We start from the raw sequence: 27,880 nt of genomic DNA, 5'->3' as shown, positions 1-27,880 counted from the left end.
AAGAACTACCGCTTCCAGGCGTCGCTCCATAAACAGCAGCAGGGTTTGGTTTTGGTCATTATTGGTCAAAATGATTTTTTTTTTAAAAGCACCAAAGCCTTATCAGTGTATATAAACAACCTGAAGCTAGTTTACGACTAATATTAAAAGAACTACCGCTTCCAGGCGTCGCTCCATAAACAGCAGCAGGGTTTGGTTTTGGTCATTATTGGTCAAAATGATTTTTTTTTTAAAAGCACCAAAGCCTTATCAGTGTATATAAACAACCTGAAGCTAGTTTACGACTAATATTAAAAGAACTACCGCTTCCAGGCGTCGCTCCATAAACAGCAGCAGGGTTTGGACGCAGTCCATGTTGACGCCATGGCATTGCTCCGAGTCGGGCTCCGGCGGTACCAACAGGAGAACATCAAGACACTGGAGGGGCAGCGCTGACAACAGGTTGACTGTGTGACTATGCAACAAAAACAAAAAAAGGATTTTAGACTTGACACTTGACAGTAGAAGATCTCTGTGGGCTGGATTGCAGAATGAATTGGGCCACATACTTTGCTCATTCGCCTTTATTCGCCTATAACCACAGTCGTCATATGAATCTAGCGTACTTTGAGTAGAGACGAGAGGGAGAAAAAAAAAAGGTCTCACCTTTGCAGTTCATCTGTGTCCTCCGGCGTCACGCACTTTCGCATCATGCAGAGACGCAGGATGGCGACTAGGTGGCGGTAGAGAGCTGCATCAGCCTGAAGAGGGCACAACACACGTTCTCAATTAGTTCACGTTGAGTCAAAAGTCAAAGAAGGAATCCGTAGTTGACACATAAAAAAATTGCAAGGAGTGCAGTTCTCGATCTGATCGACATTGAGCGCAAAAACAAAGTGACGATAAATAGTACACGAATTCCCTGACAAGTTTCCAAGTCACCTCAGCAGGCGACTGCCTGTGGGATCTGTGTGTGACGTTGAAAAGGATTTTGAGGATCTCGATGATGCGCTGAGCGGCCTCCAGAGAAATAGGTGGCTCCGCGGGGTCCAGCACGCACTCGTACTGCTCCTTCCATTGCACCTGCAGGCAGCTCTCCAGGGCTGCTGAGAGGATGGAGACGCCTCCCTCCTGAAGGAGGAATTGATAGACAGTTTAAAAATAGAACGAGTGCACTCACTGTTCTAAAATTTTAAGTACAGTAACTCCTTTCTCTTCATTGTTATTTTAGAGCAGTGGTTCTCAGCCCTTTTAACCCGCATCAAGCAATACTAACCAACATTAAAATACAATAACACTAGCATTATGCAATTTGAACATTTAATGCAATGCATGTTGTGTACCATTAGAGGGAGCCTTTGCACCACACTTTGAGAATCATTTTAGTGTATTGATGGGCTTCCAGGCCATTCTTTCTTGAACGCCAAAGTCAAAGACAATAAACAGGTTTTAGTCACCTGTTGAAGCTGAGCGCTGAGCTCAGGTCGCAGTGCAGTAACGAGGAAGGTGAGTCGTAATTCGTAGAACTGAACACTGGAGGGGTCCGAGGAATTGACGTTGGAGGAGAGACGCTCTCTGAGGCCGCATATCAGGCTGAAACACGGAAGAGAAGCTACAGAGGAGCTGCGTGGCGTATGAAGACCACTTGCAGTTTGACATCGCTGACTTATAAATATATGAATATAAATAATAGTGAGGGTAGACCTCACCTCAGAGCGCTGAACCTCTCCTGTGCCCAAGTGCTGTTGTAAACCATATTACACAACACCTTCAGAGCTTCCTTCCTCTGCATCTCCTCTCCCGACCCGCCGTCCTCCTCCTCATCTTCGTCCTCAATTTTGCTCTCTCGGCGGTCTTTCCTCCCTTGCGCCAGCTCCTTGTGATGGATGCTACCTCTGTGCGCTTGGCCAACACTGGGCCTGATGCTGTCCGGATCGCTGCAGAGGTCACTCTTGCCATCGCACCCAAACGTCGAACATTCTTGGTTTGGGTCGTCGTCGTCATCGGCGCCCCCACAACACGGCGGTGTTTTGACCTCCTGGGCGAGGGAAGAGATGATGTTGTCGTAGAAATCTGAGTCAGGCTCGCTGTCATTTGGTTCACTCGTGCTCAGCCCGGCCACTTTGGCCAGAGTGAGGAGAGCGTCGTCGGTCACCAAGGGTCCCAGGACCCTCTTGTCTCTGGAGAGGATCCTCAGGGTACGCAAAGTGACTCGCAGCAGATGACATGGGATTTCTGTTCTTATGAACCTCGCCAGCACCACGGCCAAACTCTGAAGACAAATACATGTATACAGTCAACGCCAGCCTATTCATTAAACTATTCCCTTTTTTGTTTATATATTTGCTAAAAAAAAAAAACTAAACAAAAATAAAAAATAGAAATAGAACCACACACCTATTAGTGCGTTTTAAAAATAATTAATATAATATATATTTTTTTTAACCACACTAAAATAGCTGATTAGTTTGATTGATTATCCAGATGGCAGTGGTTCTCGACTTCCGCCTACATAGATAAATAAATAAGTAAGTAAGTAAGTAAATAAATAAATAAATAAATGTGACGTGACTCCGGACTCCCTTTGATTGACGGGCGAACAGACTTGTAGAATATGCATTTACTGCAATAGTATTGATCATCAACAACAACAATAAAGTGTAAGAACAAGTAAAATCAGTTATTTTAAATTCCAATCATCTGAAAGCTACTTATTTGTTTTAAATTATACTAAAAAAATATATATATATATATTTATAATTTAAACTATTAATATAGGCAATTATAAACACTTTTGGGGGAGTGTCAAATCACACCAGGGCTGATCGATTCCTTATTCACCATAAATAATGGGGGTTTACTGTACTTGTACTGACACCAACATCAAAGATTAAGCAAAAAGTGGGTGTGGTCCAGACCTGTCTGAGAAGGAGGCCTCGGTCTTCCTGGTCATCCTCATTGCAGTCAGAGTCGGAATCAGTGCTCTCCCTCACTTTATTCTTCCTGAACTGGTAAAACAATGAAAGGATTCAAACAACTAGCATTTTTTATACCAGTGGCGCTTTTACATGAACTGAATGGTTATGTAGGTTATACTGTAGGAAAACTACAAATATATAAATGTATTACTATATGTTAAAAAAAAAAAAAACTCATTCCCCTTTCAATAGCAATTTACAGACAATCAAGCTTAGTGTTTCTCTTTTCTGAACCAAGGCACATACATTATTTCAAAAAGTATGCTACCTGTAATAATGAGCATCTCAATTGAATTATCTCATAAACGACTTGGGTCGGTTGAGTTGAACACAAAGCCAATATGGTGAGCAGCAACAGGTGGATTACACAGATTACAAAATGCATCTTTTGCCATCTAGTGGAAGAGCATTGAATTGTTTTGCCAGACACATATTACGCCGCTGCCATAGATAACGGAATCCTTTTTGGACCAATCAAGTGAAATTGCATCATTTAGAGCGACACACCCGATGATGTATTATGGCATAGCGGCTGTGAATCACTGGTAAAATGAATAAATAAATAAATAAATAAATAACATTCTCAAACGTCACCCCTCTGTACCTCTTCTAGTTTTCTTTGCTTTAGACGAGCAGTCAGGCCGCACGTGCAAAGAAGCAGAAGAGAGAAGAAGAAAGAAAACAAGATCAATCAAAGACAGATATTCACACAGCTGAGTGCTGCTCAGCGGTTGCGAGTGACTGGAGAGCGTAGGAAAGATTATCAAGCTCAGACGGTTATGTGTCGGGGGTGCAATCTGCCTGAGCGTGCAAACGGAGAGGATCAGGGACAACTGATACAGCAGAATTACTAATCAGAGATGGAGTGTGGAGGATAGCTGCGGACGGGTTTGAGGAAGAAGGCTGGATGACGTACAGGAAAGGGACTAATAAACGGGAGTGACGTTTTACTGGCGGATGCGGAGACATACTGTAAAAAAAAAAAAAAAAAATGCTTACTTTCCTCCTGTCTCTCTCCTCTGCGTCAAAGAAGAAACACTGGGCGTACTGTTGGAACACAGCCACACGCAGCCATCATTATTATGCACGCTGTCAAATGAGCGTATGCGTGTTTACGTTACCTCTTTGTTGAATTCCTGCAGCTGGGTATGAACGACGTTCGCATCCCCGCGCCTGATGCACCGGATAATCCCCTCCACGTCCACGACCATGCTTCCTACACCAATAATTAAAATGGAAGTTACACAATAATCACAGCGGGGGAGGCGGAGATTATGCGTTAATGGATTGACAAATGGCTGCCGTGCATCTCCAATGTTAAGACAGAACTACTTCAATATGATATTGAAGTGCACGTTTATAGTCAAATGATTTTACTTTACACATAAATAACACATTTAGGCACTAGCATATGGAGTTCGCTTGAACCTACCTTGACGAGTTTTCTTGATCAAAAGAACGGTATTATTGAGGTGTAGTCGCGGCTGCAGAAACTCCCCGTTTTTCTTAGTCAACGTATGTCGTGTGCGGAGTTCGGCTGGGTTCTGTTCAGTTCCAGTGGAGCTCCACTTCCCCACTCAATCTCTCGCTCTCCCTCTTTCTCACTCTCTCTCCTGTTAATCCAAAAGAGATGAAGGGGCCACAGAGTTTATAATCCACTAATGGACTCCGAGTTTATATCTCTGATGACCGGCTAACCTTTTCTAGGTGTTTGCAGGCTCAAACTGCTCTACCTACCTGCCTGCCTACCTAATATCTGTGGAATCATCAAAACAACTATTAACTATTACTAATATCACCTGTTGCGTAATGGCACTATAACTTGAACAAAATTAATAAAACAATGGGGAAACATGAATTGGGAGACTATTATTTACAAAACATTCCAAAATGGATCCAAACATCGCACTAGTGGTTAGTACATCCGCCTCACAGTTCTGAGGTTCTCGGTTAGAATCTGGGTCAGTCAGTTGGGATAGGCTCCAGCACATCTGCGACCCGAAAGAGAAGAAAGAAAGAAGTGGTAGAGGATGGATGGATGGATATTTCAAACTCCCACCAGATGGAGCTATTTTCACAAACTGGGAAAGAAACCTTAGGACCATTCTTGGTTTATGCTTTTAAATATTGCCAGAAAGTGTCTCGTGGCATTATTTCACAGTGGTGCTCCGCCTGTTTACGGAAAACCGGGGAAGAAAAAAAAAAATCACAAGAAGAATTCAGTCGCCTTGATTAATCCTTTGTAGGTTACAATGACCAGGATTATTGAGAAAAATCATTATCATATTGTTTTTTTTTTCTGAAAAATGACTTGAGAAATTTTTCTTTCACCTGATGTGATCTAGGTTTGACAGATTTCAGCTCTCTGCAATCCTGAACATGATACACGGACTAGAAAATGGACGGATGGATGGATAAGGAATTAACCAATTATTCCATGAAAAATAAGATAAATACATGTGTATCAATATAATGTATTCTGTTTTAATTTATTTTATTTGCAATATGTCAACTAATTACTTAAATGAGACAAACGAATAAAGAGTTTGGAAAAATACTGCTAAATGATTGCATCAAACATTACAGGACATCATCAAATCATTTCCCATCAAATGTTCAATTAAGAGGATGTTTACATGTGTGCTCACGAAGGTGTCTTGAGAGCTCCTAAAATTGCCCCGAAAGAAGATAATAATATAAGTGTGAATGACAGGCTTTCCTGGCAGGATGCTCACTGTTGTGCCCAGTGGGTAGAGGAAGCAAGGCCGAGAGGTTCTCAAGTGTCCAACTGGTGCTTACAGCAACAACAGGATGTACACTACGTCAGGGAGAAATGGGAAAAAGGGGTAGACGGGTCCCCACCAAGTGCTCCCAATACATATTTCTTGAAAATGAATAGGACACTTGAGGCAGGATATCAACAAGTCAAAGTTAAAAAAGAGACGGATGACCCTGGGGAATCTTTGAAACAAGCGATGGACGATTTCTACTGATATGCTCCAGTAACACTTAATTTAATGCGAGATTGTGACCAACTGTCACAACACTGGGGACGCCATAATTCACAATGGAACTCCGCCGACCAATGAGATGATTTCAGGCTTCAATCAATTTGACTTACGTAATGTAGCTTTGTGTGGTTCTGTTAGCATTAGGTAATCCATCCATATAATTTCTATACCAATGTGCCAGCCATCTATCATCTTCCTATCTGCCCATCTATCTTCCTATTGACTGATCAATCAATCAACGAACCTAACTCCCTAAATCCACCCATCTATCTATCTTTCCAATGATCAATAAACCAACCAAACAGTAAAGGAAAAATCTGTGTATGTGTACTGTATTGTATTGTACTATAATTTTCGTACCAATCAGTAATCACTAGACTAGTGGTCGTTGGTGGGAATGTAAGTCAGAGTCCAAACTTGACAGTGTGCCGAGGCTTCATGGATCAGTTACACTAAGTGGAAAACTACAGGAAACTTCCTGTTTTTTTATGATGTATTGTTCTATTTTTTGGTAATCATAAACAAACACTCTCTACGGATCCATAATGTAGTGCAATGTTAAGTATCTAACATGTTTTAGTAGGAACATATTAAATTGCCAGATTGACCTGACTTGAACTAATTTATTGCCAAATGGATGAATTTTGTAAAATGTGCGTGTAAATTGCTCACTTTTCTGACAGGATCTGGTCAGCTGAAGAGGGATTCCTTGCATTTAGGCACGTAGCCCTTTCCCTTGCTCCAATGTGTCATCTTGTAAATGAGGAAATTACAGAATTCATAAAAAAACACACGTAATTCCTTCCCAATCATGCGACGTGAGCTTATTATGCTACCCCGTGATGGGGGCGATGACTCAGTGCTGTGACGACACGGCCGGACCAGATGCTACTCACGGTGGCGGTAAACAATAGATTCCCGAAGGGAAGTTGTGCACTGGAGAGATGAAAAGAGGCTGAGTGAAAATGAGTGTGGTAAATGGAAAATGCTGGAGTGCTTCCAGTGCAAAAGACGAATAGAAATATGGCATAGTTTTCTTAGGTGTTGCTATGAGTTCTGAAAAGTGATTTTTTAAATTATTATTATTATTATTATTTTTATTCACAGCTATAATAGTGCTAGAGGAGATTCAGTTAACCATTGTTTACCACAGGGGCTATGCTCAGTGCGACACAGGTACATTCAAAAAGTAACTTAGTTAGATTACCAGTTCCTTTAAGTTACTTAGCATATACTCGGAATATCGCTCACCAGTGATGGGACTTTGTGATTTTCTTGTAATATTGTAGAAGTGACCATTTGAAAATCTAAACACTGGCAGAGTTCTCTTGAAATAGTGTTGTATATTCATATTGACGTGTTTCATTTTCATTGTGAGAATCAGTGTCATCACACAAGTGGAGTTTTATCTTCTGCTGAATGGTCAGGATTTTCCTCTGGTGCCGAGGCTCATTTCCAGAATCTTTCGAACAAACAGAAAGCTTGGGGTGTGGGGGGGGGGGTCATCGTCGAGCTTAAAATGAAACAAAAAGTGTTCTATTACGTTATATTACCAGGCAGCCAATCACAGCCCAAAAGAATGACAATCCTGCACGAGTTCTTAAAGATTTCTTTGTTTTATACCCATATTGACTTTTTACTCCATTTTATCAATACAAGATGTCCCAAAAGCCAGTAGCAGCGCTGACAAATTTCTGCCTGGCAAAGGAGATTTCTGTCCATGACTGCAGGTCAGCACCAGTTTGAGAAGCTCCAAAGAGTCGTTTCAAAAAGTTTCTTGAAAGAGGATCTGTTCTTGGCAAACCAGGCGACAGAAGGCCTGCTACTGATAAAACACTGAACTCTTAGAGCAGGCATTTGCGCAAAGCTAGCAAGAGCCTAGTTGTTAGAGCGTCATAATCTGATGCTGTTCCAGTGCAGTCCTCTGGATAGACTTCTCCTTGGTTTGCGCGGATGCCTGCTCTAAGAGTTTGGTGTTTTTATCAGTGGTGGTATAGTAGCAGGTCTTCTGCCATGTTAGTTTGTCGACAACTGTTTCCCCCACGTCTGTGCAAATTAGACTTGAAATGAAATAGAAAAGTGGATAATGATTTTTGGGACCCCCAAATTTCCTTTTTTACGATTAGCGCGGGAACACCGTCATGCTATAAATGTAACGTTTGACAAAGGTGCGCAAGATCAAGAGGTTGTTTTTCTTCACACTGTATGTGGGGATCGGTGGGAGCGAAGGACGTTTCAGAAATAAACACGGTGAAGGCAAATGTGACTCAAGGGGAAAAGGCACAGGAAAAATAGGGCGATAAAGAAAAGCCCGCAGCTGCGAATCAGCGTTATTTTGGGCCCGTCAGCGCTTCCTGCAGGTGATGGAAAAGAAAGAAAGATTTGTGGAACAATTGCTCAGCAGCAAGTGGACTGAGAGTGGTGGGATGGAGGAGGATGTGGAGGAAAAGGGGGGAGGGGGGGGGCGTATATCGGGGAAAGGGGGGTGGCATTAGAATCAATGTAAACATCAAACAATGTACAAGGTCACTATGAGTATCATCATATGCTCTGGCTGTTACTAAAAGGTTGTTTACATTAACCCATGCAATAAATTAGGATGTAAACTCCTGAATGTCAACAGATGACGAGCATGGGAGTAGGTCTAGAATGACCACGACTGCAGTCCAGTCTGACACACCTCCTTCACCCTATAAAAGGCCCAAAGGGGCAAAAGCATGACAGACTTAAGCGACTTGACAATCACAAAGCGACGACACCACCACCTCTGGATTGATGGTTCACTCCAAAAGCAACAGCGGATTTCTTTATTTTCTTGGTGGTAAGTTTCACCCAGCAATGAAACTTTTGTAAAAGCCTTCTCTTGAAAATAACTTCACTCAATTGTTTCTCTACAACAGAGCACTGCGGTATGGAGATAGCTGTTCTGCTGCTACTGACTGTACCTTTGACCTCTGCCTCGCCACTTAGACCCGCTCTCAGGTGACTTGAAAAGACATCTGCACGCTACCCATCCTTGATCTTCTCTGGTTTTAATTGGGTACCTCATTTTACTGAATCACAGCTTAGACAAAGACGTCTCCATCACAGTGGACACGGTTGAGGCATCAGGGTTGGAAAAGTCAGAGGAGGCACAGGAGCAGCACATTCCATTCCTGAAGATTGTCCCTTTTGGCCCAAGAGACCAACATCTAGACATGGATGCAATCAAACGCAGGTATTAAACGACAATCGTTACTTGTTTTGCTACAGTACAGATTCTACACTACTTTCTGAATTATTTAAACTGTACATGTTACATCATATATGAAGTGGCTTTTTTCCCCAATCTAGTACAGTGCACGGTACAATTGCAATACATTTGCTTAAACAACAAAGCTACACAGTAGGCTACTGTAATAATAATAATAAAAAAGCTCAGTTAAATTGAATTATATCCCAATAGGACATGGGTGGCGAACCATTTCAGTTTTCATTATGAAACGATGTGCTAATATGAGCACATGTGGCTTGTGTTTTTGCTTTTTACATTTTTGATTGTGGATACTGTAAACTGGCTAGTTTCTTTTCATGCTGAACAAATTTGGTATGCTCAGATTTCAGCTCTTAAAAAATATGACATTAACTTTTTTCACAAATGTATGAATATGCTAGTTACGGCCGACCTACAGTTTAAATGTTTTAAACATTATTATTATTTTTACATTATATTCATGTCCCCCCCCCCCCCCCCCCCCCCCCTTTTGCCAACAGCTTAGCTGGAAGACTACTTCGTCAGAGGCGCGCGCCCCAGCCTGGATGCAAGTTCGGCACCTGCCACGTCCAAAATTTAGGAAACACTTTATACCACATCAGCAAAACGAGCGGAAAAGAAAAATCCAAGAATACGCATGACCCCCAGGGTTATGGCAGATAAAATGGACATTGGATGGAAGATATAACCAAATTCCTCTTTGTGTGTTCAGATGGACTGGTACTTGTTATGGATGTAAGCTATCTGCAAGTATATTTTAATCAAGCTTTAAATATACATATATATATATTATTTAATTGTATTTACAGTAATATATTTATGTTCTGATTAAATTCATGACAAAACATGACAGCTTCTGGTGCTGTGTGATTGTACTTCTGCATTTGCACTTTTCCTTCTCTCTACATGAAACCCAGGCTTGAGTGTGATATTTTTAGACCGTGTATTGGTGGTAGCAATTTTGCTCCAAGTTGCTCCTAAGGAGTGTGTTTAACATCAGAAGTGCACTATAATAAACTGAGCTCCCCGAGATCTAGGACCAGGTGTGACATTTGTGTTGCTGTGAGTGACCACTCCTATTTAGAGTTTGGAGGAGGTTCAGTATTTGCCTCTTCCAACCACACCCTCACCTGTGTGCTTTGCTTGCTCTGCACCTTCTTTCCTCCGTCTGGACTGACGGAGAAACTGTGATAAAATCGGAAGGGGAAATAGTCCGTAAATAATGGTTCGAAAAACCCCAAAGCTGGTTGTTTTTCCTGTCATCTTCCTCTGACTCGAGGGAGTGGAAGAAAAGAAACCATGAGAGACACTGGAGACGCGGCAGACGGCGGACACAAAAACATCAAATCTGAGAAGGACCAGGTGAGGGGGAGAAAGTTTTGCAATTGTTGTGGAGGAACTAGAAGTTGTGAAAGTTGGCGGAAAGTTGAGTCACAATGACGCGTCGTCCACGCCTCTGCTAGCATCCATCAAACTATCGGATTTGCACAATTACGTCTTCCTTATCAAACACAAGGGGCAATTTCGTCGTAAATATGTTCGGGCAGACGCTGGCGTTTGGCCAACATGCTTCCAAGTGACAGTTTCACGTTTATCGTGTAAAGCGGCGGAAGTTAGCAGATGGTAGTGTCACATGCTAGCTTAACAATAGCTATCGGAATGTACACGAAACAAAAGTGTTTGTTTTTTGGCCACTTTAATCTGACAACTTATTTCAATGTTGCGTGAGGTTTTCCCTGTAAGATGTCAAACATGGCATGGCGTCCAGTTTTGAATGGACTACATGTTAAAATCAGCGGAAAAAAGTTGACGCCGTGTAACATCAAAGTAAGGGGTAGCCTACAGTACAGTACCGGAGTGTATAATCACAGCGGTCGCGTTCCATGTTGCTTTGACAGGCTAGTTGCTCAGCTGTAGTGCATTGATGTCATCCTGATAGACTCATGTAAGCAACTAAATGGAACGCGGCCCTGTTTGTACTAGTTGTTACTGCACTCCTACTCGCAACATTTTTACACGATGACAATAATTGTTTTCATAACGATAATAATAACAATGATAATTGCTAATTATAATAGAAAATACATGTGTATTATTAATCTATTGTTTTTCTTCATAGCAACACGCACTACCTCACTAGAGTAGGCTATATTGTTACCATATCATGTTACTCATAGCCTTTACATACCTGTAGAAATAGACACGTATGCATGTACTTTTGCATGCCTAACCCGCTGAACATACTGCATGTGCAATTTAAGTAGTGCTTATGTTTTTCTGGTAAGATGCAGTCTACAACTTTTTACATTATTTATCCATCCATCCATCCATTCATTCATCTTTTATACCAATTATCCTCAGTAGGGTCATGGGTGTGCTGGAGCCTGTCCAAGCACTTTGGGCAAGAGGCATGGTGCATCCTGGACTAGGCAACTCGTCCAGGATGCCAATCGGAGGTCACATTTAGACCATCCATTCACACCTACCGACACTTTAGTTCTCAATTTTACTTGCATATATGTTTTTGGAAAACTCCAAACTCATGCAAGCCAGGAAAGAACATAAAACTCCACACAGGAAGGCCGAAGCCTAGATTTGAACTTGCAACTTTCAAACTGCGAGTCATATATGCTAACCACTATTTCACCATGACACAATTTGAAAATAAAAATAAATGATTGTTGATATTATTATATTTTGTAACTTTCCAGCTAAAAAGAGGTTTCTTTTGGAAATTTATAATGTGTTTAACACTTACACATCTCAAGCCTTCATGCTCTCGTCACATACACACACTGGGGCAAACGGCAGCACCTTGCTATAAATCACAGTCAAGTGTTTAAACCCTGCAGCATGCCTCACCAGTGTAATAGCAGCTATTTTCTAAGAACTAAAGCCAACGTGCTGGGGTTTGTCTTTCCATCTCCATCATGCTCAGAATTAAAAGTTTGGTCTGTATTTAAAATCTGAAAATATGATGTGTTTTCCAGAGCTGGATCCCCAAAATCTTCAAGAAAAGAATTTGCACCACCTTTGTGGAAGATTCTTTCAGGTACTGCGACATTAGTACTTTGTGCAGTCCCCATTGGTGCCTTTTTTTATTCACTTTAATTCATCTATTTGTCTTAGTAACGGCGCATTGTGCCAGTGCGGTGAGACAAGAGATACCCATGCCTCTGTGGCCCTCGGCGACTATTTCAGCACGGCCATTGTCAATCACTGGGACAGCGCCCAGCACTCCTCTGAGTACCCGACGGATGCCTTCGGAGAGTTGCAGTTTGCAGGCGCCAGCAAGAGGCACAGCTACGTGGGTCGTTTTCTATCATTCGGATCAGTACTATTACTTCATGAATGTGTCCTGTTTGGCCATTTTTAGGGGGGGGGGGGGGGGGGGGACATGTGTTTCAAAATGCGTTAAGGGCTGCAGAATTACTAACTAAAACATGGGACACTAATCTGTACCTAGCACTAAATTAATCATAACTACCATGTGTACCACTAAACCTTATTTTGTCCCTCATGTGGATTGCAGTTCTTGCGGCTGTCATGGGACACACCGCCGTCTATGGTCTACACCCTGATGACTACCCACTGGGGTCTGCCTGCTCCTAACCTGGTGGTGTCCGTAGTGGGTGGCGAAGGCAGGACCAAAGTGAAGACGTGGGTGCGGGAGGTCCTCAGGCAGGGTCTGGTAAAAGCCTCACAAAGCACAGGTAAAACCATTCTGCAAAACAAGGAAGTGGGGGACACTATAATCACTACTACCTTGAAGACTCATAGCTCAGACTTTTAACAATGCTTTTCCCAAAGATCATGTGAAAAGTGTTTTTTACACATGAAAAAAAAAAAGGCCATGCCAATAAAGTGAGAGCCTCCTTGAGGGTGTGAACCTAATTTTGGAACGACAATGGCCTTTGCTTCCTGACTCGTTTGCCAAGTGCAGGTGGCACGCGATGTTCTCCCGCAATCTGAGGTCATTTCTGTCAGCTTTCCTCTCGGAAGGCCTCAGATCAAAGCAGAAATAATAACACCCGTTCACACTCTTCACATGACACAGTTTTCTTTTATCTTTTTATGCACACTGCATCTTACTGTATGTTGCAAATCCTGAGTTCGTGGCTGAACATTTTTCAGGAGCTTGGATCTTGACAGCGGGCTTGCGTGAAGGAGTCGGCAGGTGCGTTGGCGAGGCGGTGAGGGATCACGCCACTGCAGCTTCTTCGGTCTCCCTCAACAAGGTGGTGGCTCTGGGTGTCACTCCCTGGGGTCTCGTCCACAACCGGCAGCAGCTGGTCAATGAACAGGTTGTCCTCTCGTGCCAAACCTTGTTTTGTATTTGTAAAAAAGTATAATTTAATGTCTTGATTCTTAATTTTCAGAGGTGGCACATCCAGGTCCAGAAAGTAAAAACCCTGCCACAGTTTGGCTTCAGCCTCAGGTGCTAGCTAGCTAGGTCCCTAGCTAGCTCCCATCGTGCTTGTTTACCTGCTAGGGAGCTAGCTAGCTAGCTAGCACCAAGGGCCAAAGACAAACTGTGGCAGGGTATTACTTTGTGGATCTGGATTTGCCACCTCTGTTTCACTTTTTACTACTCAAATATGTCCCCTGACAAACTCTGTTGATCTCAGTTTTCTCTGTCCCAATACCATGTTATCTATCTTGGGATCTACAAAATAGACGTTCTTGACCTTTAATCAAAGAACACCTGTCACAAACTTTTCCCTTGATTCTTCTTTTTGCAGGGCAGTTTTCCTGCCAAGTATTATGTCCACAACACAACCCGGGACTCGTGCTGCCTGGATAACAACTACCAGGCTTTCCTGCTGGTGGATGACGGCAGCATGGGACGCAGAGGTGGCGAGACGGGCTTCAGGGCCAAACTGGAGGACTACATCTCCCACCAGCGCACAGGCATTTGGGGTAACTGCTTTTGTTTGAAATGGGACCCATTGTGTAGGCTGATTTTACGTTCAGTCTGTGAGCTGAAGGTCAGCTGCCTCCATTGTTTGTCGTTTCCCCCATGCTGTTATTTTTGCGAGTATTTTTTTAAACGATACAACTTGAATTAAAAGAAAGCACGGATCTCACTCCCTGATGAATTGCGCCTTACAACCACAACATGTTATGCAGCATTTATTGAGCGCTGTTGTGTTGATTCCTGAGCTAAAGGCATGTGATGATCCTTTGGTATCTACTAGCAGCCATTGCATGCCCAGGCATGCATTTGACACATTGCTCTCGACATGTAAAGTCAAGATGAGTGCAGGGGGCAAAAATGAACAAGATTCCTAAACTGCTTTAACTCTTGCCTGACTAAAAATAAATTGATGCATTGATCATAATTTATAAATAGGACCCATAAGATAGATACAGATTGTTGTAAGACTTATATTGTAGTTTTTATTTTAATTTTTTATTTATCTGTTGGGTAAAGTGGCTATTTAATTGCTACTGGAAAACTGAAATTTATCAGGTACTGTAATCTGTAAATTGTTCATCCTCTTGGTGGAACTGTTCATAATTCCCTCCATTTGAACAAATTAAATTAAATTAAATTAAATAAGATTCAGCACACAAATGCACAATTTAAAGTGCTTTGGATCTGAATTGTGGCCAAAAAGTTCAACCTTGTTTTTATTGGACCATTTAACACATTTTGCCACATGCATTTGGGAGATTTGAAGTGTGTTTGGCAAATTTTGAAACAAATGGTTAAAAACTTCTTCTCTATATTTTTTAGGCAAATTGGAGGGAATTATCAACAGTTCAAAATAGCAGGCAGTGTTAGCACAAAACCTTCAGACTTCTCTAGAAAGGGAAAAAAAAAGCTTCAGGAAAAGCATACCAAACCATCTGAAATTTATTTGGGGTTAAAATGGTGGCAGGTATGTGCTGACTCACATTTAATGAGTTTTATTGTTTTTTATGAGGGTGTCCAGACTTTTGCAAACCCATTATTTTTGTTATTTTACTTTCGTAAAGATTAAATTAATGGCAAGAGAAAAAGCAATACCATATATTTTTCTCATTATGTGTATCATGAAAACCTGGCATTTGAATAGGGGTGTGTAGACTTTTATTACCACTGTTGATAGTTAGATATTTCCTGTGAGGGTCTCAGCAGTAATATTCTCACATGCACTTGTATTAATAAATTCAGAATATTCCTACTGTCTCTTTTTAATTTATTATTTGCTATTTTTAGGCAGCGGCAGTATCGACATCCCAGTTCTTTGCATGCTGGTCTCAGGGGACGCCACTCTACTGGAGGTAAAGCTTTGTCAAAATCGGATTGTGTCATTCACTTTAGTGAGCGGTACAAAGAACAACACACCCTCAAGAAATGTGTCCCGATTTCCTTTCATACCAGAGAGTTGATCTCTCTCTGAAGAGCTCCATGCCCTGGTTGGTGCTTGCGGGCTCAGGAGGCACGGCCGACTTCCTGAGTGACGTCGTGAAGAACCTGTCGTCAGCACCGGTCGTCCCGTCTTCCGGCGAGGGCGACGGTGAGGCGGGTCCCAGCGTGGACCTGAAAGACAGAGTGGCGGAACGGGTTCGCAAATACTTTCCCTCTGAAGCGGACACGGACAAACTTGTTGAGCGTGTAAGTTCAACACCTCTTGTCACACCTTTGTGTTTTTTTGACATGCAGCAAGCAGGAAGGCCCAGCAGTAAAGGTGTGACCCAGGGGTAGGCAAAATATGGCCCATGGGCCAAATAGTACACACATTCTTTGATCCAGCCCAGCGAGCGTTTACATTATTAAGACTCATATTTCTAGCAGTTTTTCCTAAAGTTGGTTAATGTATGTATTCGTGTTTTAGTCATTTATACAGTTAATTATTTACTGTATTTAAACTGGTTATTCTAAAAATTAAAAATGGTACTAAAACTTTATTATATATTGTATTTATAAATAAAAACACGGACAATTGATAATTTTATTCCCCAAAATGTTTTCCCATAAAATATTTATTCAAAATTGATTTAATTAAATAATTGTCTAAATTATAATTCAATTGATTGTGAATACAAATAAAAACAGATTGTTATTAAAATATAACAACAATGTAATAACAAATTAACATCAATCAGTCAAACTCATTCATAGTCTTTTTTTGTCATTTATAATTGATTTAATTTAATTTTAAATCATTTATTTAGTTTATTACAATTACTTTTACTTTAAATAATGAAATAAATATGAACATGGATCAAAATTAAATAGCCAGTTTTAATTACTTGTTTTTTATTTTACATAAAATTTAAAAAATATATAGTTAAATTTCTAATAATATTTAATACTGTTTTACTTATAATTAATTAATTAAAACAAAGTTTAATGTAATTGTGTGTAGTTTATTTATTGATCTGAATTGATTATAAATAAAATAAACAGATAATTTTATTATCAAAATAAACAATTTTACATAAAATACATATTAGTAAAACAAAGAGTTCTGCATTTTTTTAAATTTTAAATTCAAAATTATTATTGTTAAATAGCTTATTACCTAATTGATTGTAATTAGAATAATTAAAAAATGAGCGTCAATTATTGTTTTATTATTAAAATAACAATTTTAAATCTGTCCGCTTTAAGAATGAAAATTGTGATCCATGGGATGCAAAAAATTGCCCACCCTGTTGCAACCTTATGGGCTTACAATAGATGATCTCAGGGTTTTGGTTGACCTTTCTTTTAATGCCGCTGGGCTCAAAATTCCATCGGAGCACAGACAGGATATTCCATAACAGACATGGACCGTTGCCAAGTCATTTGCAGAGGGCATACACGCTCATAAGACGCCCCTCGGTACAATGGCCCCTTACATTTTTGTCTCATGTGCAACATCAGCCAATGAACACTGTTGCGTTTAGGCTATTGAAACAACAAACACTTTGTTAATGGAAATTTTTTTATGTAATTTCACTCCTAAGGATATCTGTACAAGCACATACGACTGTAGTTGGTACACCCAAAAAAGGGTGCAGTACTGATTATTTTGGTGCTCTTCGTGACTTTGTAACTTGGTTTTAGTTACTTGGCTGTAGTTACTTAGTAACAGTTACAAATATGGACTTTTTTTCTTTAGTTTCTGTTACTTAAAGTTACTCAGTTAAAGTTACTCTTCAGCACCCGCCTGCTGCCATTTAAAGTGCTTTTGAGTAACCCCAAATAAAGTTAAGCTATTTCAGACTTTTTATTTTTGTCTTAGTTTATTTTCCTTTAGTCACTTAGTGACAGTTACTTGATTACTGTTACTTGGTAACAGTTACAGAGTTACAAACTGGGGATGTGGCTATGTTCACAATTAACTAATCAAATTCAAGTCTGTTAACTCAATCATTCCCAGCCATTCTCACTGAAGCAATCACCTTCACTCCCGGCTGTTTTACTGGATTTTGACTGATTTCGCAAGGCCCACAGAATATTGTGTTCTATTGCTATAAAAAACAAACATGGAACCTACCAAAAGAAAGAGTGGAGTCTTCTTTAATCATGAAAAAAAAGGATATCTCTATATGTTTACGTTTTGCGGCAATTAGCATTAGAATAAAGCTAAATGTAATAATTTTTCACAAATCTTTCTAGAATTGTGATTACCGGTAATTGCACTTTTTTTTTCGACATGGCCCCGGTTGATCTCTTTTGCTCTGCTGCCTCTTTGCAGCTGAGAGGCTGCATCAAAGCCTTCTGTATGCTCTAGCATAAAAAAAACCCATAACAAATGTATAAGTACGTCTTTGGGACACTTAAAACATTTAAAATAAAACGTTTTTATAGAATACGTTTTTTGGGAGCAAATGAGTTAAGACTGTTAAAAGAAATATATTTCAGAATATTGTGCTCATACTGTGTGCCCCCTCTCTCCTCCATATTGACCTCTCCAGGCTCTGAGCATCTACCAAAACAAGGACTTGATCACCATCTACCACGGAGAGCAAGAGGGCCCCAACGACTTTGACACAGTGCTGCTCAAAGCTCTGGTGGAAGGTATAGTATAAATATTCAATCCACATTAAGAACTTTCGGCATTTTTTCCTCCGGCAGCGTAACTTAAGATGCCGTGTGACTTCTCAGCGTCCAAACAGCGCGTGTCAATCGACCACAGCCCGTACAACGAAGAGCTGAAGCTCGCAGTCACGTGGAACAGGGTGGACATCGCCAAGAGCGAACTCTTCAACGGAGATATCCAGTGGAGGGTGAGCCTCCAGTCAAGTCGAGTCTTTTCTAAGTTTTAGTCCTGAAATCGCTCACTTCCAACACACTCCAATGATTACAGTATGAAGACCTGGAGGACTCCATGACCGACGCCTTGATCAACGACAAGCCTCAGTTTGTGCGCCTCTTCACCGAGAATGGTCTGAACATCCTGGACTACCTGACCTATGGTCGGCTGGAAAGCCTCTACAGATCAGTGGCTGATGGGACACTTCTCTACCAGCTACTCCAGCGCCGCCTGCTGGAGAGACTTGGTACACCCTCGCACATGCGGGAGGCCCCCAGCAAAGGTGCAGCTGAGAACATTCACAGTGGACCAGTGACAGAGCTCAGTCTTTTTGAGGTGATTTTTTTTTTTAAACCCAATCAGGAAACTTTTAAATGTGTGGTGATCATCATTATCTTTTCTTTTCTTTTCTCCTCAGGTGTCAAGAGTACTAGAATTGTTAATGGGTGACATCTGCCAACCATTCTATTATGCACCCTTGGATTTGGACCAGATTATGTCCAAGAGGAGGGCAATTAGGGTATTCTTAAACGCCCTGCAATATTGTATGACGCATTGTATTGTTCAGTGTAAAGCAAAAATGTGATTGTTCATAGCGCTGATTTTTTTAAGGGGTTTTCCGTGTTTTTTTGCCATTAACATGAATATTGTAAATAATTGAAAACAAATATTTTTTAGACTTCATTAGAAGTCAATATATAAGGGAAATAGAATACTATAACACAATAACATAATTTAGTGAATTACTGCCATCTAGGGGAATTTACAGCATACAACACTTTATAAATACTATACAGTATTTTCTATACATTTTATGCTTACAAATTTTTGTGTGTTTCCGAATATGTTTACAAATTATTTTTATATGATCGTTATATTATGTTCTTTCATCTCTGTCTGGAACATAACCCACACGATAAACAGGGATTCACTGTATTCTCAAGTTTATCACCAACCTGTTTCCTCTCTTTCCAGCACGCCAGCAAGCTGCTGCGCGGAGACTGTTTGTATCGGGAGAAGCGCTGTCTCTACCCCTGGGCTTCGCTCTTCATCTGGGCCGTCCTCCAGAACCGAAACGAGATGGCTACTTTCTTCTGGGAGATGGTAGCTTTATAGATCGAGTTAAAAGATGGACTTGTCGAATTAACAAAACATTCTTGGAAATGTCAGTGTTTAATTTCAAGGACTTTTCTACTTTTTCCCATTCTAGGCAGGAGAGTCGGTGCTGAGCGCTCTGAGCGGCTGCAAGATATTAAGGGAACTTTCCAAACTGGAAGCTGAGACCGAAACCAAACTCTCGGTGAAAGACTTGGCTCAGAAATTTGAGAACCTGGCACATGGTAAAAGCCGGAATCTGGTCATACTAGGCTTACTATGCACTACTCACAAAAAGTTTGAGATGTTGAAATTTCAGGATGAAACTAAAATGATTTCAGCAGAACCTTTACCTTCTCTAATAACTGTTCACCTGAAAGCCAAATATCTAAAGTTTTTGTGATTATTGTATACTTTATATACCTTGTTTTCTGAATTTCAGACGTCTTCAGTTCGTGTTACCGTAGCAATGAAAGTCGCTCCTTCACTTTGCTGATTCGCAAATCTCCGGTCTGGGGCGGGACCACCTGCCTCCAAATGGGAATGGGTGCGGACGCCCGCCTTTTCTTCAGCCATGATGGAGTTCAGGTAGCTGGCTTTGTTTCCACGGCGCTCACTTTCAAATGATGCATGTAGTAAATGGCCTCTTTTCTCTCCACAGTCTCTGTTGTCCCAAATCTGGTGGGGTGACATGAAGAGGAACACAGAGGTGTGGAAACTGCTACTCGTTTTCTTCTGCCCTGTCCTCTGCTACACCAACTTGATCTCCTTCAGGTAACGTCAACTCAGTATTCTCATTAGCTACTACAAGATCAGTCTTCCAACAACATTAAATATGTCCAAGAACCTGGAATTTGACATGAACTTTCCAGAAAAATTGTCTGAAGACCAAGAACCAAAATACTCATCAGAATGAACACAATGAGATGGCACACCATTTTTTTTTTTTTTTTACTAAGATTACCAAACCTTACCATACCAAGTGTTAACTTTCACCATTACGGTGTCAGCTGCAGAATACGATGTCTATCTCCTTTGCAACAATCTGAATGGAATGGGAGGCACAGAAAAAAAAAAAAAAAAAAAAAAAACTTCTCCTCATTGAATTCATTGGTAAGTTTGTATGATCTCACACTACTTACTTATATATATCGGGATCTCCGCTCCGTCTTGCAGGGCACCAGAGGAGCACCAGCAGAAGAAAGATGTGAAGCCCAGTGAGGATGCCGTGGGCCGGGACGACAGCCTTTATGGCACCACCATCTTCTCCTTCTCCGACATCAAGCACATGTAATCATATATCTTCACTTATTTATCGCAAAAATCATAAAGAGTGAACCATGTGTATCTAGAGGTGCACAGTACACATTTTAACTCTTCGAGTTTTTGCTATTAGCCGTATCTTATAGTATCTTACTGCTACCAAATAATATTGTCCTTTCATTGTGAGGAAATCAATGCAAATTGATGGGGCTAGTTTGCCGGTGCCATCTAGTGGTGGGGGTATAAAGCACACTTGTACCTAAAATTTTTGCTTATCAAGAGAAATCTAAAAAAAATTCAGGTCACTTGTATCTGAAGGCACCACTGTATTAAAAATAAATAAATATATGTAATCCAAGAAACAAACAAAAAGTAACAGTACGTGAGTTCCACCCCAAAAATCTGGGCTGATACGGCGAGTGAAAGCTGTCGTCCTCATTTATCACGTTTGAGCTTTGTGTTGATAGCTTTCACATAACTGACCTCATGCTGTGGTTGCGCCCCCAGTGAAGAAGACACACAGGGAATGTACACTCCTAGGACTGCTACCATCAAAGGTGAGCCACTATTTCCCTTCCCGTACTGTAAATACTACCCAAAATGCTGAGTCAGGATGTGAGCTAATGGTGTCGTCATATCGTTTTATTCAGGCAGACCAATGTCGCCAAAACCTCCCGAGCGGCCGTTCATCGTGTTGAGATGGCGTCAGTTTTGGTTCGCGCCAGTCACGGCCTTTTTGGGCAACGTCCTCATGTACTTCCTATTTCTGCTGCTTTTCGCGTATGTGCTGCTGGTGGATTTCAAGCTGCCGCCCCCAGCAGGTCCTGCCATAACTGAGCTGGTGCTTTATTTCTGGGTGTTCACCATTGTGTGCGAGGAGATACGAGAGGTAAATGAGGAGAGACTATTCATATACTGTACATCAGGGGTGTCCAAAGTCTGGTCCGGTGGCCATTTACAGCCCGCTGCATATTTTTACAAGCCCGGCATATATTTTTATGCAGTGATGAGCCTCATGTGAAGGTAGTTTGTTAATGTTGATTAATTTATCAAGTAGTCATTTATGTAACATGGGTTCATCATTGTGTACATGCTATAAAAGTATGGTGTTGATGCTTTACGATCCACTCCATTTTGTTTTGTGGGTTCAATTATGGGCGGAGTTTTACTATTCGTAGCTTGATTTCCATATATATATATATATTAAAAAAAAAACTAAACCTGGCCTGTTTAAACGCTGAGCTTTTTCTATTTGTGACCCTTGGTAGAAAAACTTTGGACACCCCAAATATACAATTACAATTTACACATTGATTGTTCTTAATGTGGTTTTTCTTTCCAAGACTTTCTTTTTAGGGACGAGGACTTTGCGCCAGAGAGTCAGAGTGTACATTCAGGATGTGTGGCACAAGTGTGACCTCACCGCCATCATACTGTTCATAATTGGCCTAATTTGCAGGTAATGGATCATCCATGCGTTTGTACTGCAGCGTTTGACAACCTTGATTGAGCCAAGGAACATAATTTAGGTCAGAGAAAATATTTCACGGGCCACGCCGCCAAACAAAAAAAGTCACACCACTACACAGGGTAGTGAGATTTAAATGGTAGATTGTTTAGCACTTTGTGGTACAAAAGCTGCCTTATTAATTCTTTCCAAGTAATGCTGAGTTTTGATTGACACTGTCAGAAAGGTATACATTTAATACTGTTTATTAATGTAGTAGAAGAAAGCTGCCTTTTTATTAATTTTTTATTAATTTTTTTAGATGTTTCTAATATTTTCCCATTTGCTGTGATGACGCTGAATTATTGCCTTTCTATCTTATTTTTATATCCCTGCACACAGTTGTAATAATAGTGAAATCCTTTCCAACTCTGTCACTTTTAATGATTTCCCTGCCACACCAGTTGTTGGCAGCAACCATTTTCAGACTTGGTTCTCTTCCGTCTTGGCTTCGCACCAGTATGCCATTTTGACACCCGCCCTAACTTGGGTGTGATTTTAGTGAAGGATTAAGACAAGCAGACATAATCGTATGCCAGTCTTTTACAGTTCGCCTATGTTTTGCATTCGAAATAATTCAAAAACACATCACAAAAAAATCTAATAAAAATACGCTACACTTAAGGACATAATAGTGGATTATATAAGACGTTGAATTCTATTTAACTTTTACGTTTTTTTTGTTTTTTGTATCATTCACTGCCATTGACTAGTATACTTGTCAATTACGTCTTTTCAACGGGGATGGGTGGGGGAGCATCTGTTTCTGCTCCACTATACATTTCTAACTTTGAAACAACTTTACTGATGCACAACCACCAGTAGATGACATCATTGCCCCATTTTAGATATGAGATCAATGCAGTTAGAGAGTCCATAGGAGAATTTTATGCATTTTATGCAACCTACCCTTTTTCTACTTTTGATTATAAAAGAACGGAAAACAGCAGAAAGGAGAGAGTCTATTTTGTCATTTGGTAGATTCAGTGTATATATAATTATCGAACACAATATCGTATGGGTATTAAACATTTTAAAATGCTCTCAAGTAGCTGGAAGTGAATGAGTTAAACATTTACTTAGGTGCTATTTTTTAATTTAACTTTTGTGCAATACGTTTTCAATAATATAATCATTAATGATGTTGTTTTTTTAATAAGCGCAGTGTTAATGTTGAAACTATGCATAACATTTTGATGGCTTACAATAATATTAAATACACGTTTAGGAATTAAACCACTGCCTTGTTTTTGATGAACACTTGGATATTTGCTATTGGATTATGTTGGCCATTATGGTAGTACTTTGTAGTATTACGCAAATGTGAATAATTTTCCGCCACACACCTTTATGATCTCTCAAGGCACAGTGGTTGGTAATCACTGTGCTTGAAAAGCATGACAAACTTTAACTGAGCACTAGGAGGCGCCATTGCTACGTCTTTTTTAATACAGTCTACCTGTGTTTCAGGATGTTCCACTGGTCCTATGAATTTGGCCGAGATGTTATGTGTGTAGACTACATGGTCTTCACACTCCGCCTCATTCACATCTTTGCCATTCACAAACAGCTGGGACCCAAAATCATCATAGTGGGAAAGATGGTAAGAAAAAAAGTGACAAAACACATCTTGAAGCTACTAAATGAGTATTGAGTATTTCTCACTTTTTTTCTTCTTTTTTTGAAAAATGTTGTTCAGATGAAGGATGTCTTCTTCTTTCTCTTCTTCCTGGGAGTCTGGCTAATGGCTTATGGTGTGGCCAACCAGGCTTTGCTGTATTCCTACGATCCCCAACTTGATCGCATCTTTCGCCGGGTTTTCTATAGGCCGTACTTGCACATTTTTGGGCAGATCCCCGTCGAAGAAATGGACGGTAGGGGCACATATGTACATTGACTTTTATTGTAAAGTGGAAGTAAACCCCCCCCAATTTTTTTGTTGTTGACAAGATTATGTTCTGTGCAGCCCCATTAGTCTAAATATGTTATTCTGTTTTAATATTGCGTAAGTGGAATATGAGTTAAGCAGCAAAATCCAGCCATATTTATCCATCTCAGGGGGCGGCCATTTTGCCACTTGCTGTCGACTGAAGACGACATCAATGTTTCTCAGGTAACAGCCAATCACAGCGCAGCTTCAGAAAACAGGTGAGCTGTGATTGGTCTTTGCCTGAGACCTGAGCAACATTGATGTCATCTTCAGTCGACCGCAAATGGCAAAATAGCCGCCCCCTAAAATGGATAAAAACAGCTGGATTTTGCTTCATTACTCATATTCCGCAAATGTTAATCAGAATGTCATGTTTAGACTAGTAAGATCACGTATAACATATTATTGTCAAGAAATGTTGAAGTTTGACTTCTACTTTAACCCCCTCAACTGCGATCTGAATGTAGCATGTGAATGCATGGTTAGAAACTGTTCATTTGGTTTTAGCATTCCAAAAAAATGCTTTTATCTAATCTCAAGATTTTCTTCTTTTGGACCTGTGAGGAATTCTAGCAATTAGATCTCTTTCAGTGATGAGTTTCTCTGACTGCTTTTTGTCTTTCATCTGCATTCTTCCCAGTGGGGAAGGACTGGGACATGCCGTGCACCAACAACGTGACGCTGATCGATGGCGGTGCGGAGCCGTGTCGAATTACGTACAGCAACTGGCTGGTGGTCATCCTGCTGGTTGTTTATCTGCTGGTCACCAACATCCTGCTCATCAATCTTCTCATTGCTATGTTTAGGTAAATATGTTTTGATGTCTCATCAATCAGGGGTTCTCAAGCTTCATCAGGGGAGGCATTAGTAAATATTTATTTTCACAACCACTGATGTGCTTTGTCTGTGCAGTCACACCTTCTACCAGGTGCAGGAAAACAGTGACATTTACTGGAAGTTCCAGCGGTACAACCTCATCGTCCAGTACCACTCGCGCCCCTCGCTGGCGCCGCCCTTCATCATCCTCTCTCACATCAACCTCTTCATCAAGAGAAACATCCGCAAGGTCTCCTCTTTCAAGATCCACCACTTTGGTCAGTGTTTTCCCTCATTGTTTGAGCTGGGTTCTTGCATAGCTGGCACGGGTAAACGTCCGCTTGTGTTTGTGTCTCACCAGTATTGCAGCTCAAAGGCAAAGCAGCAAACAGACTTATGACGTGGGAAACCATTCAGAAGGAGGACTTCCTGACCGCTCTCAACAAGATCCAGAAGAGTAGCGACTCGGAGAGGCTCAAGCGCATGTCTGCCAAGTGAGGCCTAGCTTTTGGGAGTTGACATTACTAAAAATAATCTCGAGGAGACACTTTGGACACAATTTTGACATTTTTACCTAGGGGTGAACATTTGTTGTCAGTGTTTTAGATATTCAATCAATCCATGTCATGCTCATTCAAACCCCAAAACGTGTAAACATGTTTTTTAATGCTGTGCCCTTAACTCCCAAAAACGTATTTATATGTTTTTTTTTATTTTTTATGCAAGAGCATACAAAAGACTTTGATGCAGCTTCTGACATGAAGAGATGGCTTAAAGCAATGGTAGTTATTACAAAAAAGGCCAGCAGGTGGCAGCAGAATATGAGAGATCAGCCAGGGCCATGTTGCAACAAGCTCTTTTTGCCGGTGTTTTCACCAGGAATGTGAATATTGATGAAACTTAGCTATATTCTAATGCTAAATTGCTGCAAAACGGAAACAGATACAAATATATTTTTTTTTCTTGATGAAAGAAGAGACTATAATCTTTCTTTTGGTAGGTTCCAAGTTTTTATAGCAATAGAACACAATATTCTGTGGGCCTTGTAAAATCAGTAAAAGCCAGTAAAACAGCCAGGAGCGAAGGGGATTGCTTCAGTGAAAATGGCTGGAAGTAAATGAGTTGATTAAAATAGCTTTTTTTTTCTTTCTTTTTTTCAGGGTGGACGGTGTGATGAAACATCTGACTGAAAGCAGAGACTTCGACCACAGGCTCAGGACTTTGGAGAGTGAGGTAAAACTGCAATTAGGAAATGTATTAACTGGGAGTTGTTCCTCTCAATTAGACAGTAAGGAAATAAAACAATTAGAGTTGTGCACACACAAAAGTTAAGGGTATTTGGCTGAACTTAATTTCACTTTCTCTAAACGTTTTAAGTTTTTGCACAATTTGCTGTTCTCTGAAAAGGGGCTAAAAATTCACAACACAATTTTGAACCAATAAATTGTCAGTTCATTTATAAATAGCATCATGAGAACAAAGCAACACCTAACACTTTATTAACAGTACTGATGTCAGAAAAACAGCCAAATTTTGAGCTGAAAATCTGTCCAATTTTCCAATATCAAAAATGTCCCAAAGCCCTTTGAGTTGAAACCTTGTCAATTCTCACAGAAGAAAGAATTTTTTTTTTTAAATCCGGTCATAATGATATGTCTTGTCTTTCTAGGTTTGCTTCCTCATAGTGTTGTATGTAAAAACCAATTTGCTCGCTACAGCATGTGTGAGTCATTGTGTTGTCATGAATAATACTTACTTTCTTTGGCGCCTGATCAACTTTCTCACAAACATTGTCTTTGTTTCGAACAAGTGTAATTATCCTGCAATCCAAAAGTAAAATTGACACTTACCTTGCTGTGTTCTCAAAGCGACGTGGCCAATGAGCGTAGAGGTCATAGTGTCATCAACGGTTTGCAAGAGACTGGAAAAGTGACAGAAATGAAAGTCAAACTATTTTTTTTATGGCTCAGACACCTGTTGTGAATTTTGCTATTGAGCTCCTTGTTAGAGAACGTCAAGTTGATGGTATCTTGAGTAGCAATTCAGTTGTCTGTCTATCTCACAGATGGAATATTGCTCCAGCGCACTAAGCTGGATTGTCGATACTTTGGCGCAAGGCAGCTCATTTAAACCACCTCGGCCTCCCCCAAACCTGAGAGGTACTTCCTAAAATTTAACCACTCAATATTTATATATTACCGTCCTTTCTTACTGCACTTTAAAAACATATATATATATATATATATATATATATATTTTTTTTTTTACACAGATTCGTTTACACCATCTTCTTGATGCCGTGAGACCTTGACTTTGGGTGGTTACGACAAGACATTTTTACCTTGGCTGTTGCTATGCCAACTGTTTGCCAGACCATATTATGGCTGGCCTCAGGAGGAAAAGCAGCCGACACTAGATTGTTACAGTATTGAATACAGTACTTGTATATTTTTTTTGTTTTTTAAAGTGCAATGTTTGCTGTTCAAATGCCAAACTATATTTTAAGTCTACAACTGGTTAATGTATATATTTAACACTGTAACTAAATATGGTGTGACATGAGTGGGGGTTAAATGTTTTGCATGTTAATTCACATTTGATGCTGAATATGTACTATTTGATGTCACTTTATATTGTGCGACACACACTACCTGAGGAAAGGATTCTTTACTTTTACTGTTTCACTGCAGTTGTTTTATAATAAAATGATCAATTTACAGGTGTCTTTATACATGCCACAACTTTGTGGAATTTGGGCCGGTTTAGTTGAACACAAAGTCATTAATCTGTTCCATGAGTGGCAACAGGAGGGAGA

General features: G+C 40.4%; 3 protein-coding genes across 5 annotated transcripts in view; 2 read left to right on the top strand and 1 right to left on the bottom strand.

Moving 5' to 3' along the window:
- Window positions 1-27,880, bottom strand: part of LOC147156596 (chaperone Ric-8A) — a 33,123-nt gene that overhangs the window by 2,761 nt on the left and 2,482 nt on the right. Inside the window, exons 3-18 of one of the 3 annotated variants that reach the window (XM_086064962.1) lie at window positions 26,916-26,986; window positions 20,692-20,818; window positions 19,411-20,227; window positions 15,589-15,750; window positions 13,314-13,545; window positions 12,835-12,945; window positions 4,390-4,570; window positions 4,079-4,173; window positions 3,957-4,004; window positions 3,562-3,579; window positions 2,898-2,987; window positions 1,689-2,251; window positions 1,437-1,572; window positions 922-1,110; window positions 646-740; window positions 304-454 (exon numbers count right to left, since the gene is read on the bottom strand). In XM_086064962.1, the coding sequence (XP_085921088.1) occupies window positions 304-454; window positions 646-740; window positions 922-1,110; window positions 1,437-1,572; window positions 1,689-2,251; window positions 2,898-2,987; window positions 3,562-3,579; window positions 3,957-4,004; window positions 4,079-4,168 (1,380 nt within the window). In that variant the 5' untranslated portion in view covers window positions 4,169-4,173; window positions 4,390-4,570; window positions 12,835-12,945; ... (3 more) ...; window positions 20,692-20,818; window positions 26,916-26,986. Of the gene's footprint in view, window positions 1-303; window positions 455-645; window positions 741-921; window positions 1,111-1,436; window positions 1,573-1,688; window positions 2,252-2,897; window positions 2,988-3,561; window positions 3,580-3,956; window positions 4,005-4,078; window positions 4,174-4,389; window positions 4,571-6,640; window positions 6,715-12,834; window positions 12,946-13,313; window positions 13,546-15,588; window positions 15,751-19,410; window positions 20,228-20,691; window positions 20,819-26,915; window positions 26,987-27,880 lie in introns of those variants that run through there. The other 2 variants (XM_086064963.1, XM_086064964.1) reach the window with 2 other exon arrangements.
- LOC147156598 (uncharacterized) lies at window positions 8,667-10,128 on the top strand. Its single transcript, XM_086064969.1, has 4 exons — window positions 8,667-8,789; window positions 8,869-8,950; window positions 9,033-9,185; window positions 9,722-10,128. Exons 1-4 carry the CDS (start codon window positions 8,744-8,746, stop codon window positions 9,882-9,884), a joined length of 444 nt encoding a protein of 147 aa, XP_085921095.1. The 5' UTR covers window positions 8,667-8,743; the 3' UTR covers window positions 9,885-10,128.
- On the top strand, window positions 10,320-27,782 carry LOC147156597 (transient receptor potential cation channel subfamily M member 4-like). The gene is made up of 28 exons (XM_086064950.1): window positions 10,320-10,583; window positions 12,212-12,273; window positions 12,351-12,528; window positions 12,754-12,934; window positions 13,356-13,525; window positions 13,964-14,141; window positions 15,427-15,491; window positions 15,592-15,825; window positions 18,117-18,219; window positions 18,307-18,428; window positions 18,509-18,790; window positions 18,873-18,974; window positions 19,430-19,558; window positions 19,665-19,794; window positions 19,992-20,137; window positions 20,211-20,323; window positions 20,726-20,839; window positions 21,320-21,369; window positions 21,463-21,701; window positions 22,156-22,271; window positions 23,790-23,922; window positions 24,019-24,193; window positions 24,890-25,055; window positions 25,162-25,343; window positions 25,427-25,559; window positions 26,226-26,298; window positions 27,131-27,224; window positions 27,338-27,782. Exons 1-28 carry the CDS (start codon window positions 10,521-10,523, stop codon window positions 27,358-27,360), a joined length of 3,756 nt encoding a protein of 1,251 aa, XP_085921076.1. The 5' UTR covers window positions 10,320-10,520; the 3' UTR covers window positions 27,361-27,782.

The sequence above is a fragment of the Leptonotus elevatus genome, chromosome 20, assembly GCF_054856555.1.
Source record: "Leptonotus elevatus isolate MCC_2025b chromosome 20, RoL_Lele_1.0, whole genome shotgun sequence".
NCBI classification, from domain to species: Eukaryota; Metazoa; Chordata; class Actinopteri; order Syngnathiformes; family Syngnathidae; genus Leptonotus; species Leptonotus elevatus.
This window is presented reverse-complemented; position numbering and strand designations above follow the sequence as displayed.

What these genes read in the sequence shown, in the direction of transcription:
- LOC147156598 (XM_086064969.1), top strand. Translation starts at nt 8,744, where the DNA reads ATGGTTCACTCCAAAAGCAACAGCGGATTTCTTTATTTTCTTGGTG. An exon ending in ATTTCTTTATTTTCTTGGTG is followed by an intron (nt 8,790 to 8,868) that starts GTAAGTTTCACC and finishes TCTCTACAACAG; the next exon opens with AGCACTGCGGTATGGAGATA. An exon ending in ATGGATGCAATCAAACGCAG is followed by an intron (nt 9,186 to 9,721) that starts GTATTAAACGAC and finishes TTTTGCCAACAG; the next exon opens with CTTAGCTGGAAGACTACTTC.
- LOC147156597 (XM_086064950.1), top strand. Translation starts at nt 10,521, where the DNA reads ATGAGAGACACTGGAGACGCGGCAGACGGCGGACACAAAAACATCAAA. An exon ending in TCAAATCTGAGAAGGACCAG is followed by an intron (nt 10,584 to 12,211) that starts GTGAGGGGGAGA and finishes TGTGTTTTCCAG; the next exon opens with AGCTGGATCCCCAAAATCTT. An exon ending in CGGACAAACTTGTTGAGCGT is followed by an intron (nt 15,826 to 18,116) that starts GTAAGTTCAACA and finishes TGACCTCTCCAG; the next exon opens with GCTCTGAGCATCTACCAAAA.